Below are 14,930 nucleotides of genomic sequence, written 5' to 3' on the forward strand. Positions count from 1 at the left end.
CTTTTTTAGAATTTCTTTTTTCTAGTTTCATCTGGTGATCCAATCTGTAAGTCAGTTGTTTTACAACAGAAAAGCTCTCTGCAGTTACAGTAAAGCAGTTACAGAGATGAAAAAAAACATTTAACACTGGCATGGGTGTTGTAAATGATCAGCGTTTATTTATTTATGTACATTGTTGTCAAAGATTATAAAACATTAACTGGAGTTTGGCTTCAGTTTGTTAGTGTATTTAAATCTTCTAGTACATCTAACACTCCCCCTCCCCCCAGACTGGCAATAATGCTGTCAAAATGTGTCCCCTGTGCTGCTTCATCCAGAGTGAGGGCACTAATGTATGAAAACTAATGTACCCATTACATCTAATGATTGGTAAGATGCAATATATTGCTTGTTTGGTTTGGGTTTATTACCACTTTAGGCTGGCCATATGCTGATACTGCTTTTTGGTTCAGCCTATACAGTACAGATGGAGGAATCCCCTGCTGTGTCAATTGCATTTTGACAGCGAGCCCCACCAGCTGTCAAAATATCCAAATGACGGCTGCATCTGATTAGATGCAGCCACTTTTCACCAATTTCTCACCAATTTGTACAGTGTATGAACAGCTTAACTGATAGGATGGACAGGTAGTAAAAATTACAAGGGGAAAAAAAAAGACTGTTAATGCGAGTAACAGGCTGCATCATGTGAGTAATTTTTGACATTGTCTTTAGTACTACTTTAAAGCTGAACAACTTTAACTTTAGTCTTACACAATTGTACAGGCTCCTCTACTTTACTGAAATTGATTACTCCCATTTTACTGCACATTGCAAGTGTAGCACTACCCTCATAAGTGCCGCTGGATTTGATTGGGTCCCCCTAAGCTCTGCACGGCTAGGCAATACACATTTTCCACACTTGCACATCCAAAGTCAGTAAACAGTCCATGGACTTTTTTTTATTAAGGGATTGAACTTTGCTAGGGTAGAGGGTTTATGGGTGCCCAATTTGATTGAAGAAATAGCAGAATGAGGACGTTTCCTGCTCTGGCACACTAAGTGCTGGTTCACATATATGCAGATTGGATGTGGTTTGAACCGCATCCAATCATCATGACATGTGAAAAAACATTGGTTCCTATGGTGTCTGTTCACATATGTTCGGTGTACTGGCAGTGTGGATTCAGTGCGGTTTGAAAAAGAGTCATGTACAATTTCTGAGCAGTGCCTTCAGGTTCAGGTGCGGATTCCAGGCTATTGACTTCTATGGGAACCGTTTCTAAACCTCAAATGTGTGAACAGGATAAAACCCTGAGCTGATCCTGTCCTGATGTAACCCTGACATCAACCATTGAATAACTACTGTATCAATTAGCTGTGTAACCTGAGCTTTAATCCACACCACACATGTGAATCTGCTCTTAGTGAAAAAAATGACAGACACTTGACTGCTGGAACCATTGCAGTTCCTAGTAAAATCATCTCCTTCTAGGAGCTTGGTGTCCCCTGAGTGGATTTCTAATATGTAGGAGCTCTTGGTCCCCTTGGTGCACAGAATACCAGTCCACCCGGCTGCTTTATCTGATCCCAAGACAAGAGATTAGGTAAGCTATGGACTGTCCCCTGAAGACTTGCCAGAACTTGCATCCAGCAGACCTCCCCTTCTAGGCCCTGGGGGTGTAAAGGTACACTGCTCACACTGTCCTTGTCCTGCAGCTGTGGATAGAACTGCTTTCAGGCCTTCTAGCTGGGCTGGTTCCTCTCCAAGCTCTGCAGGCTGTCCTGCCCTGGTGGATGGCAGGGCGGTGGAGCTCACTCTTTCAGCTTCTCCTCAGTAAGTAATGATTAGATACCCTGTCAGGGTTTTGGTTTTTTTTTTTGGTTGTGTCCACCTGAGGATTTTTCCAGCGGTATCTTTGCAAAGTGAGGGGACATCCACATCTACAGATTTTCCCTCTGTTCCTGTGGGAAACATAAACAATCTTACATTCACACCAATAGCATTGGGATGTTCTGGGTGATGCTGCCCAATGGAGTCCCAACACAAAGGCAAGGCAATTTGCCTCCTTTCCTATGGTGTAATGCATTCAATACATTTTTTTTTAGCGCAGCAAATTGCGGCGTAAACCACCACACTCCAAAAAAATAACATGAATGAAATATCACCTGTGACATTTCAATAAAGTTCTAACAAAAACCAAAAGAAAACCAGCCAGGATTGGCACTTTAGCACTGTGTCCTCCAAGAGCACACCAGTGGCCGTGCATTCAGTGTGGCTGCTGGTGTGAATCAGCCCTTTAAGTGATTCTAAAAGTTTATTTTTTTTGTTAGAAAAAATAACAAACATGTCTATACTTACCTGCTGTGTGCAGTGGTTTTACACAGAGCAGCCCGGATCCTCCTCTTCTCGGGTCCCCCGCAGGCTCCCTGGTCCCTCCTGTCGGGTATCCCCACACCAAGCAGGTCACTATGGGGGACACCCGCTGCTCCATGTCTCCATTCACAAACAGAAACAGAACGGCTCCCTCTCTCTTTTCATTGGTTCACTGGCTGTGATTGACAGCCAATGGCTCCTGCTTCTGTTCCCGCCAACAAGAAGAGGGAGTTCTGGGATAGCCGAGACTCCAGTGCACATCGCTGGATCGAGAGGGCGCTTAGGTGAGTACTGGGGGGGCTGGGGGGGATGCTGCACACAGAAGGCTTTTACCTCCATGCATAGAATGCATAGAATAAAAATCCTTAACACAACCACTTTAACCACTTCAAGTCCGGACACTTTCACCCCCTTCCAGTCCAGGCTATATAAATGAAAAAGTCCAAAAATGTTTTTTAAAAAGTGTTTTTCTTATAAACTTTTTCAAATTAATAATCTTCCTTCATAAATCTTGGCCAAAATGCATTAATCTATCTTGTTAGTAAAAAAAAAATAACCCAAATTAGATTATAACCAAAAATTATAATTTTTCAAAACTTTTTTTTACATTTATATTTTTTTTTATATTATTATTTATGTTTTGTTTTTTTTTTAAAAAACATACTGTCACCCTAGCAGTACAGTGTCACCATAGTAAAATTCTACAACTTGTGGGGGGTGATGAAGATTTTTTTTCTTTTTTTACACTGATTGCTTTTATACCCATAAAGGCTGTAAAAGCAATTATTTCCCCTCTCTGGCTGCATTCCTGCAGCCATTGAGAAATACTGTGAGAGCTGTGATTGGTCACAGCTTGTCACATGGTACAAGGCTGTTGTGAATAACCTTGTACCATGTGACCTCTGTGATCATTCACAGATTTTACAAGTAGTAAGCAATGATGTCAGAAAGTGACATCTTGTTTACTACTCTTTATGTGATCACTGCTTGGCCAATCAGTGATCACATGAATTGGGACCTCACACAGAGGTCCCGTACAGCGATCTGTGTTCCACTGTGTCCTCCGGACATAGCAGGCACTGATCGCGGTGCGGCACGCTCCCAGGGAGCGCACACAGGCAATGGATGCGGGGGGATGTTTAGAAACGTCCACCCACATCGGAAGTGCTCCTGTTCGGCCGCTTATCAACATGGGCCAGACGGGAAGAGGTTAACTGTTGAATTGCCCATAACATTCTGTCTTTTGAAAATAGTCACCAGCGCATATCAAGAGGAGGACTCCTGCCTTTTTCTGACACTTTTGCTTACATGTAAAAATCAATATTTGTGGCTAGAAAATTAGTTAGAACCCCCAAACATTATATATATATATGTATTATAGCAGAGGCCCTAGATAATAAAATGGTGGGTTTTGCAATTTTTTATGTTATACGGTATTTATGTAGTGGTTTTTCAAACGGGAAAAAATATATATTTAAAATTTTAATGCAAAAACACAATGCATAACCCATTTTTTTGGTAAAATATAAAAGATTATATTGTGCTGAGTAAATCGATAACAAACATGCTGCTTTAAGATTACATACGCCTATGCAACAGCAACAAATGAAGTTAATTTTACTATCCATAGGCAATGATTTAAAATACTTTACAAGTTACCAATTTAAACTTACAGAGGAGGTCTAGTGCTAGAATTATTGGCCATGATCTGACATTCGCAGTGATACCTCACATGTGTGGAACAATCTCTGTTTGCGTGCATGAAGTCCTATGTGTGCCTTTGTCTTTGCCTGCAAGCATGGGGGGGAGGGGCACTTTATTATTTTTTTAACCACTTACCCTCCAGAGAATTTACCCCCCTTCCTGACCAGGTCATTTTTTTGCTTTTCGCTGCTGTGTTAATCCAACTGACAATTGCGCTGTCATGCAACGCTGCACCCAAATTAAATTTACGTCCTTGTTTTCCCACAAATTGAGCTTTCTTTTGGTGGTACTTGATCGCCTGTGTGTTTTATTTTTTTTGCACTATAAAAAAAAAAAGTCCGACAATTAAAAATAAAAAAACAATATTTTTGACTTTTTGCTTTTAAACATGTCCAGTTTTTTTACTAGTAATGACATCGATCAGCAACTTATAGTGGGAATGCGGCGGGCATTCTGACACTGGGGGTAAACTGAAATGGTGTCACTGACATCCCCCGTGACACTAATACAGTGATCAGTGCTAAAAAAAGCACTGACACTGTACTAATGGCACTGGGCAGAAAGGGGTTAACATGAGGGGCAATCAAAGGGTTAACTATGTGCTGGGAGTGCTTACTAGGGGGCGGTGTGCTAGTGCTTCACTGTAAGCACACTGCTCTGCATGGCTGTGCTATGCACAACCATCCAGAGTAGTGTGCCTGATCCGACAGGGAGGAGGACTCTTGGTAAACAAAGCAGCCCTCCTCTCTGTCGGAGATCCTCGGTAATCACCAGGCGTGGGCGGGTAATCACTGGCCTGAACCCGATGATTGACAGCCACGAATGGCGGTGCGGGTAGGGCGCACGCCCCTGACATGGAAATACAAAATCACGTATATATACACGTGATTTTGCGCACCCCTGCCACCCTGTAGCAATATTTCTGCTATAGGGCGGCGGGGAAGTGGTTAAATTATTTATTTATTTTATTTTTACACTGTTGCTTTACCTTTTTTTTTTTTAATCACTTTTACTGCTGTCACAGGGAATGTAAACATTCCTTATGACAGCAATAGGCATGTGACAAGTACTCTATATGAAGGAATCTAGGGTCAATAACACCCCAAATCCCTCCTCTGCACTTAAAAGCATTTAATATTTTTGAACGCTTTACATTTATTTTAAATGACGCCGTTTAGTTTAGAGTACATGAAAAGCGATGTCAGGTCATTGCTTCCAGGTTACTTTAGTGGATAGCCATTCAAAGCCAAAGCTCGGGTATCCCAGTGGGACAGGAGACTGAGAGAGCCGCAGAAGGCGGCGGGAGGGGATATGTCCCCTCCAGCTGGTTGTAAAAGCAACCTAGCGGTTAGTTAGCGGCTCCAATTACTTTTGCAAGCGAGCTGCCCGTCGGCTCTAGAAAATGGTACCAGGATGATGCCTGCAGCTGCAAGCCTCGTTCCGATATAACTGCTTGAAGTCCAGCGACATACGGGTATGTCGCCAGTCTGCAAGTGGATATTTAAAAGCAATAAATAAATAGATAAAGGTTTGGGTAAACTTAAGGCATATGTCAGCTTCACCCCTAACAGTGTGGCCCCACTTTTGTCAGTACAAAAAAACAATTCTCTCCTGGACAGCTATGTGCATCACAAGCATTTTCGGTTTATTGCAGAATCTGTTTTCACTGGAAGTGCTTCTTGAGTGCTGAGTGGCAGCGTCTGTATGCTATAATCACAGTCAGTCTGAGTATGTTAATAATAGCAGAAATCAGCAGCAACATACATCTCACGGGGGGGTTCTGAACAAAATACAAACAATGTACAAAATGCCTCATTGTTGCCGTACTTGCCGTGGTTACAATTTTTGCCATAAAAAATACCTTACTACACATTGCTATAGGAAATATTTGTTAAGAGTAAGGCCTTGTTCACACTTGCACAAAATAATGACGCTTAACAAACGCACCTATAGCATTAATGCGAGTTGTTTGTTGAGTTTGACATGTGTTTGATCCAAGGTGTTAAAAAAGCACCCCAAATGCCTTTTTTTCTTTTTTGGGCGTTGTAAAATAGGCCTAAATCACTGCAATGACATCACAAACATGGCACATTTATGTTGTGTTACCATAGACTTCAACGGAAGGAGCTGAGATACTTCAACTCCTTTCAAACTCCACATGAAGCTTCATTTTTGAAGCACAGCAACACAACACAATGCAAACGCTTCATGTTTTGATAATGTGAACAGCACTTTGCGTTGTCCATGTTATCAGTTGCAGACTGCTTTGCTAGGAAATTGAGGAGAGGTAAAAACGCTCCCCAAACTCCTGATTTTACTGCCAGTGTGAACCAGACCTAATGCTTCATGCACACAGAGCTTTAAAATAACTGTTACAGATGGTGAGGTTTTTTTTTCAGCCTGTAAGCTTATACACAGGGCTGCTGGTAGAAACCATTGGGCCCCTTACAATCAACCTAACAGGGCTCCCCCAAACCACAGGGCCCCATACAACCAACCTAATAGGGCCCCCCATCCCCCCCCATCCCCACAAAAAAAACACAGTTTGCTATGCTTCAGTTATTATTATTATTATACAGGATTTATATAGCGCCAACAGTTTGCTCAGCGCTTTACAATATAAAGGGAGACAATACAGCAACTATACAGTTCAATACAAGAGGGTTAGGAAAGCCCTGCTCCTTGGAGCTTACAATCTAAGAAGTTATGAAAGAACACATTGAGTGATCGGTACCGATCACTCATTGTGTTCATTCAGGAAAGGAAGGGGCTGGTAAATTTCTGGAACTGATCTCCGTTATATGTCTCTCTATAGCAGCTGAAATCCAGTGAAGAGGGGTAGAGGAGTAGAAGCCGGATTTCAGCTGCTGCAGAGAGAGCCATACAGGGGATCGGTTCCAGTAATTGCCCCCCAACTGCCGCGCTGATCACCTTACCTGCCCATGTCCGATTCACCCAGCTGCCTTGCCCCCCCTGCTGGCCTGGGCCCCGTACAGGACTGGTTGTACCCCCTTATCCACGGCCCTGCCTATACAGTATGTCCATTCATGCATAGGCAATAATGGGCATACTATAAAAAGAACGTTTACTGAGTGAAAAAAAACACCCCATCAAAGGTCTATTCACGAGAGGAGCAGCAAAAACACCAAATGTTCTTAAACCTGCGTGCAATACCCGGGCTTTACTGGGTTTTTTAAGCAGCTTTTCTCCTATCAGCAGATCTAGAGCTTAGAGAGGCTAGACAGACACCCTGTGTGCATAACTGCAATCCAGCTTCTATAATAAATATGTGTGAGATATTAATGTTTTAACAAATGTGGAATTTCTCTTTCTCAACTCAACCTTTACCTGAGCCTAAAAAATTAACAAACTAACAAATAAAAAAAAATATAATGTATACAATTGCTACTCAAGTCATATTGTAATTTAATGTTATTAAAAATGACCTCTCCTTTTCAATCTGTAGCCGCTGTAATTTTCTGTAAAATGCAGTATGGCAACCTGGAGGCAGAACGCAGAACGCAGAATGGTGTAAAGAACAACCCCCAGAAATGTAATTTCCTGTTTGAGTGATTAGCTTGCTGATTTCCCAGAAGTCTGCACTAACATACCAGTCAGATTTTGAACATTCCCTGCAACAAAAATGTCATTTTTGATGAGATATTCCCAAAGGGAAATCTAAAGTGATGCAGACCCCGCCATTTTCTTCTTTAAAGCCCTGCAAGTGCAGCAGCCGATTGATAATTATAAAAGAACTCACATGCAGATTCACTCTGTACATGGACACAGACAAATAATATAAGAAAACAAAATGGTGATACTATCAATTAATCCATCAGTGCAAGTGCAGCAGCCGATTGATAATTATAAAACAACTCCCATACAGATTCACTCTGAACATGGACACAGACAAATAATGTAAGAAAACAAAATGGTGATACTATCGATTAATCCATCAGTAAAACTCATGGGTGCAAAATCTTCAGTCACCCACCTGAAAGCAATATATGCATGTAGTTGATCCGCACAACCATTATTGCTTTTAAAATCTTGAGATGTATTCAGAAAACCACAGTGTATAGTATGCAAAAATACAATTCAGTTGCTGCGTTTCAACGTACACAGCTTTAAACATAACTACGTTCAAACAGAGACAAACATCTATTTCTTCAGAGTGACAAAAGGTAGGAATCTGCATCAAAGTTTGTTAAAATCCCTACAATGTACATAGACCACTCAGAGGGGAATGTTTTTTCTCAACAAAAGTGGAGTTATGATTTAAACTTTAAAGGAAACCAATCAAGATACAAACATGGAAGCTGTCATCACAAAAATATAATTCTGTAAGTGGTGGTTGCTGCTCTGCCATGCCAACTCTCTTGCTTTAATATTTTTGATTCACTGGCGTAGATAAGAACTTTTCTGGTTTGTGATCGAGAGAAAAGTAAAGCCAAAGAGTTGGCATATTTTGGGGAGGAGAACAGCAATGGCAGCTCAGACATTTCTTTTATGACTGGTTTGCATTCATTTCAACATAACCTTTACTCTTGGGCTTTGAATACCAAAGCATAATATGATAGAAACTGATTTTATCAATCAAGGAGGTAAAAAATGAAAACTGCAAAGCAAACTGAGAGTTGGAAAATATATATTTATGTTGTACACCCCACTCAGTATAATCATGGTTTAAAAACGTTTTTTGCATTGTTAGTTACATTAATATGCTGTTAAAACACAGAATATCCCTGGGACCGATCAAGCCTAAAATCTATGGAAATAGATTTGAAGAAATTTGAACATCTGGATTCCTATGCCTCAAAGGTAATATATCCATTCCAGTCACATTCTCAAGCTCTACCAAGCATATGCAGAGCTGCCAATAGGATGTGCATGCAGTTCTTCTATATCTGGCCCAAGCTCCATCCAGTCAGCAGTGGGGCCCGTGCCCAAAAGTAAAAATGTCAAGTCAGTCAATCATGTAATATGGGTCTTACAGGCGGGAAGAGAGTAATTTTCATGCCAACAGAGCTATGAGAGAGAATTAAGGCCAATCGCCTATATGTACACCAACCCATATAGCAATCACTGAGCGCTAAGCTAGGTTGCAAAGGAACAATATTGTGGTACTGTGTGCGGGATCACTGAGAGGTAAAGTTTATAGGTGATAGGTAGGGAAATGTTTCCATAGACAGTCAGAACTGAAAGCAGAGGAGAGAGTGCCTACTACACCTTGTTGCTGGCCAGACAGCGTGTGTATGCTGATAGCCCAGTCACGGCTTGAACAGTGGACCAATAACAGTGAGCATCCGGCAATATAAGACTTATTTCCTTATCCCCCAGGAGTCAACTGGATCTTCCCCTGGATCAACCTGGTGTTATTACCTAAAAATGTTAGTATCCAGTTATCCATTCATATCATATTTTAAACCAATCCACTTAGATGGCCAGAGCTAGTTCTTGAGGGAGTCTATTCCATATTTTCACAGCTCTTACTGTGAAGAAGCCTTTCCATATGTGTAGGTTAAATATCTTTTCCTCCAGATGTAAAGAATGCCCCCTTGTCCTCTAAAATGACCAGAAAGCAAAATACCCAACACCATGTTCACCGACACCAGCGCCACGTATTTATACATGTTGATCATATCCCCCCTTAATTTCCTTTTCTCAAAAGAGAATACATTTAGTTCAGGTAAACTTCCCCCATAGCTGAGGTCTGAAGTGCAGTATGTTGCTAGCTTTTGAAACTGCAGCTTGGCATTGCATGCTATTAATAAGTTTATAGTCTATTAGAGCACCGAGATCCTTCTTTATTATTGACTCCCCCAGTTTTTCTCTTCCTAGAATGTATGATTCATGCATGTTCTCAGTCCCCATGAACATTACTTTACCTTTATCAACATAAAACCTCATTTGCCACACAGTTGCCCAATTACAGTAAACAGAGCATTGTGGTTGGCTTGTAGGTTGGTGACAGCCTGTAAGGACGTTATTCCACTGCAAAATTTGGTACTTTTAATCCCAAACTCCATGGTAGGAATTTAAAAAAGCTGCTGTGTAACTTTTCTGGTGTTGATTGCCCTTTTTAATGTTCTGTGCCTAACTCAAAAAACATCTTCAACAGTTTTGGTTCTGACAGCAACTCATGCAGGTAGTTCTAATTTTCTCCATCTCTTCATTGTGGCGCAACACCTGCTCCAAATTCAAAATGGACACTAAGACTGGTGTGGCTGTTTGGTCCCAGGTTCCATTCACTGATAGGCACACAGCAGCCAGGCATGCAGTAGTTCACAGTCACTCAAGTCAGAGAAGAGGCTACACATATCTTTTTATGGTTTTTAATTTGTTAAAGAACTGGGAAAGGGTGAGAATGAGCCTAGGGATAGTCCAAATAAACTGCCGGTAGAGGACAATGAAACTGACCTATTCCTTCAGTTAAAAGTTGAAGGTAAACTGGTACTAAGCAGGGACTCCTCAACAGGAGTATAGTCTTAGATGTACTAAAAGAAAGCTCTTCCAAAAGAGCTTCTCCTCCTAGAATGTATGATGCATGCATGCTCTCAGCCCACGTGTGCATAACTTTACCTCAATCAACATAAAACCTCATTTGCCACATAGTTGCCCAATTAAATAGTGCATTGTGGTTGGCTTGTAGGTTTGTGACATCCTGTAAGGATGTTATTCTACTGCATAACTTGGCATCATCTGTAAACACTGGAATGGTACTTTTAATCACAAATTCCAAACTGGTACTAAGCAGGGACTCCTTAACAGGAGGATAATCCTGGATGTTCTAAAAGAAAGCTCTTCCAAAAGAAGCTATAGAAAGTACCCAAGTCCAAGAGGCTGGTACTAATTGTGTCCTGAATACTATGTTGCCACCTGTAGTATCAGTCGGTCTTTGTACTTGATTTGTCTGTGTTTTGGAAGCTTAGATGAGCCCTCTGCAAATCTTCAAGAGATTAGGCCAAAGGTCCCCCAGCCAAAGCAAAAGCTGGGACCCCAAAAAGGATTCCTGCAGCTGCAGGTAGTCTCCCGGTGATGCTACAGCCCTCAGGCTGAGTCTTACTCCCCCAGGAAGGGAGCCCTGTTCTGAGTCCCAGCCTATTTATACCCTCTTTCAGCCACCTGCTGGTCACTCACTCCACTGACCAGGGACTGGCTGAAGAGGCATAATTATGCAGGCCAGGGCCTGTTTTCTTCCACCCACTAAATCCCATAACTCAGAGGGATTCATGGGAAAGTAACCAAGCCTGCACAAGCAGAATGCAGAAGAGACACCATTAAACAAATGTTGCTCTCCCTAGCTATAGGCGGGCCAAAAACATAATTTAAAACTAGTAGCCTATTAGGGTGCTACATAAATAAAATATAGACAGTTTGTATAATATGAAAGTTCAGCTAATTAAAACCAACATTATTTTTGGTGTACAGAGACAAATTTTGTGAAAGGGTCTCGCATGCATTCTAAGGCTGCTTTCACAGAGGAGTTTTTCAAGCGTTTCTGAGTTAAAAAAAGCGCCTGAAAAGCTCAAGAAAACTGCTTCCCTGTGTATGTGAATGTATATCTATGTATGTTTTCACACTCAGGCATTGTGCTTGTGGTGCGGTGTAAAAACTCCAGCTTGCAGCATCTTTGGGGCATATTTGGGGAGTTAAAAAAAGCCCCCAAAACGCCTCTTCCCATTGAAATCAATGGAAAATGCCTGAAAAACGCTGGAAAAAACGCCTCTGAGATGTGATGTGATGTGTTGTGATGCAGATTTTAAGTCACGTGTCCTTTTAAAAACACCCAGAATGAACGGCAAAAGTGCGGTAAAAACACCAATGCATTTTTGCTGTGTTTTTGCAGCGGATCAGTATGAAAGTAACCTTTAAAAAGTAATGAAAGTACATCATGCATGCAAATCAAGTGCAAGTTCTATATAGGTATATACATTTGGCACACCACTTTTAAAACACATGAGAGACAATTTTGCAAAATCTGTCTGAACCACTATTTATGAATTCCAGTATATATCATTTATAAATGTGTTATAAAAAGAGTCCCAACACTGAACCTTGGGTACACCATTAATAACCTAACTGACTATTCAGAGTATGAATCATTAGCCACTACTCTCTGAATATGGCCTTTTAGTCAGTTTTCTATCCAGTCTATTCCATTCATTTACATACTGAATTTTGTAAGCCTGTAGACTTAAACATTAGCCTTGTGTGGGGAACTGTGTCAAACACCTTTGCAATCTAAGTATACTATGCACAACCACACTTTGTCTAAGATTTTGCTTACCTCAGCTGATGAAATTGAGACAGTTTTTAGTATGAAATGATTCATTATATTATGTCTGTATTTGTCCTTATTTATTTACATAAGGATCTAGCAGCCTTCTTAAGTGTATGAGGAAACATTGGGCTCCACACGGGGTGGGGGCGCATAATGTTTTAGGGTGGGATATTAAAGAGTGAGTGTTAAAGTGCATGGAGAGACATAGAGAGGGCTTTCAGGTAGGCTGTAATGGTGGTCATGTGCATAATAAATAGATTGTTAAAACAGATACTGTTAACTCCTGGCAATAATGTGACAAGTGTGAATAACGCTTACCTAAACTTTCTTCGCATTAGCTGGAACCCAGAGGATCCCTTGAACAACTCACTCAACAACTTCTACATAATGCTTCCACAGATCTAGAGAAAATACGAGCCATCTGGATGTGGATATGTCATCACATAGGTATCTAAAATATCTGCTGGTCTTGTTTTGTAATAGAAATAAAAATCTACCAACTTATTGATGTCTACAGGCTGAGATCTAGACAGTAGTTTAAAAGTCAAACAAGTTGTATAGCCCTACCAGTTCTTACCTTGGAACCTTAAAACATTTAGCCCCTATGTTGTGATGATGAGGGGAGGGATTTGGTAGTTTATCAAAAGACAACCAGTTTTCCTTTGCTAAGTTACCAAATCCTTCCCCTCGTCTTTGCAACAGATGCCATTCAATCAAAAATGCTGTGTATTGTCAGCCCACAATAGTTGAGTCTATTTCTGACAGATCAACAGGTATTTTTCTGTACTTGCGGGATATTTTTAGGGATAAAAGGGAAATTTGAATGTACTTCAGAAAAGTACTTTTTTTTGCCCTTACGTACATTTTAAAAGAAGTTTTAACTACCCTTCAGACTATATGGTGCATAGAGCTTTGGCCTGGAGAAGACTGTAACATTCAAGATGGATGTGTGGAAGTGAGGTTGACTTTAGCATAAGTTTTGTATTTGTTGAAAGGAACTGGAATTGGCCTCCTTCAGACCTATAGTTTGTGGTAGCATGAGATAAAACTGAAGTGAGGTGCACTGCAGTCTTATGGCTAATGCTGCATGAATGTGGGCTGATCTGAGGTCTGATGGTGGGTAGAAGACTTGGGGCAGATCTGTCATCTAAAGGTACAGGAATTGAGGTCTGAGGTTGTAAGAATTGATCTTGTTTTGAGGTCTGAAAGTTCAGAAATTGCAGCTGATCCTAAGTTTGAAGATGCAGGCATTGGGCTAATCCGAGGTATAATGGTGCAAGAACTGGGGCTGAACTGAAGTCTGAAGGTGCAGAAATTGAGACTGATCTGAGATCTGAGAGTACAGTAATTGGGGCTGATCTGAGGTCTGATAGTGCAGGAACTGGGGCTGATACAAGGTCTATATGTGCAGGAATTGGGGCTGGTCTGAGCTTTGATGCTACAGGTATTTGCAATGATCTGATGTCTGATGGTGTGTGCAGGAACTAGGGTTGAACTGAGATCTGTAGGTACAGGAATTGGGGCTGATCTGAAGTTTCAAAGCACAGGAATTTGGGTTGAACTTAGGTTTGAAGGTATAGGAATTGAGACTAATCTGAAGTCTAATGGTGCAGAAATTAGGGCTGAACTGAGGTCTGAAGGTACAGGCATTTGGGCTAATCTAAAGTCTGATGGTAAAGGAATTGGGGCTGATCTGAGGTATTAAGTGCAAGAATTGGGGCAGATCTGAAGTCTAATGGTGCAGGAACTGGGACTGATCTTAGATCTGAAGGTAAAGAATTTGGGCTAATCTGAGGTATGAAGTTCAGGAACTGGGGCTGAGCTGAGGTTTGATTTTGCAGGAACTGGAGCTGATCTGAGGCCTATAGGTGCAGGTATTGGAGCTGATCTGCGTAATTAAGGTACAGGATTTCGGGCTGATCTGAGATCTAGAAAACACTATTGTTCAGCGGATTGCCAGTTTACTAATGCTTGCAAAATTGATACTTAATGTGTGAAAGGTTGCTGACTCCTACTCTAAAAAAGGAAGAAAAGCTTCTGACCTACCAAGCTACACATAGCTTATTGTGGCTCCAAGATAACAAATACATTTTTTATAAAATAGCCACAACAGCTAGCATACTATCAACATGCTCTACTTGACTGCTGAAGAGCATAGGCCTAGAGACCACACCACCACTATTCAGTGCCCTTGCCCCAAAAATAACACGTAGACAGATTACATTGGAAAGGGCAAGGCCACAGCTTTATTTGCATTTTGTAGCACAAGAAATTTCGAATATGATTACTTAATCAGAGCCAGAGCACGCTTGAACATTAACTTGACCAAGGCTGAAAGGCCTGTCTTTACCATGAGGCCTTGACAGACATTAGACTAACCCAACTTCCATATAGGGCATAGCCCATTAAAGCAACTTTAAATGCTGGCAAGGTCAAAAACTGCTGATAAACCTGTGACAAACAACCATGTACAGGGCGGGTGGGCGGTCAACTCTTCTGAAGTTACAGTTCCTGAAGTCACAGATGGTTTCCCTCAGTGTAGAAATTATTAGAATTCAGACCCTGCCACCTCACCCCATGCCTAGG

At 41.2% G+C, this 14,930-nt stretch overlaps 1 protein-coding gene across 1 annotated transcript in view; it reads left to right on the forward strand.

Annotated features, from left to right (window-relative positions):
* Positions 1-14,930, forward strand: part of LOC149467757 (kyphoscoliosis peptidase-like) — a 65,977-nt gene that overhangs the window by 19,064 nt on the left and 31,983 nt on the right. The window contains exons 5-6 of the mRNA XM_089671239.1: positions 8,799-8,881; positions 12,683-12,791. Coding sequence (XP_089527365.1) covers positions 8,799-8,881; positions 12,683-12,791 — 192 coding nt within the window. The remainder of the gene's footprint in view (positions 1-8,798; positions 8,882-12,682; positions 12,792-14,930) is intronic.

Source organism: Staurois parvus, unplaced genomic scaffold (assembly GCF_062004578.1).
Source record: "Staurois parvus isolate SC_StPar_1 unplaced genomic scaffold, SC_StPar_1.0 ptg000102l, whole genome shotgun sequence".
Taxonomy (NCBI): domain Eukaryota; kingdom Metazoa; phylum Chordata; class Amphibia; order Anura; family Ranidae; genus Staurois; species Staurois parvus.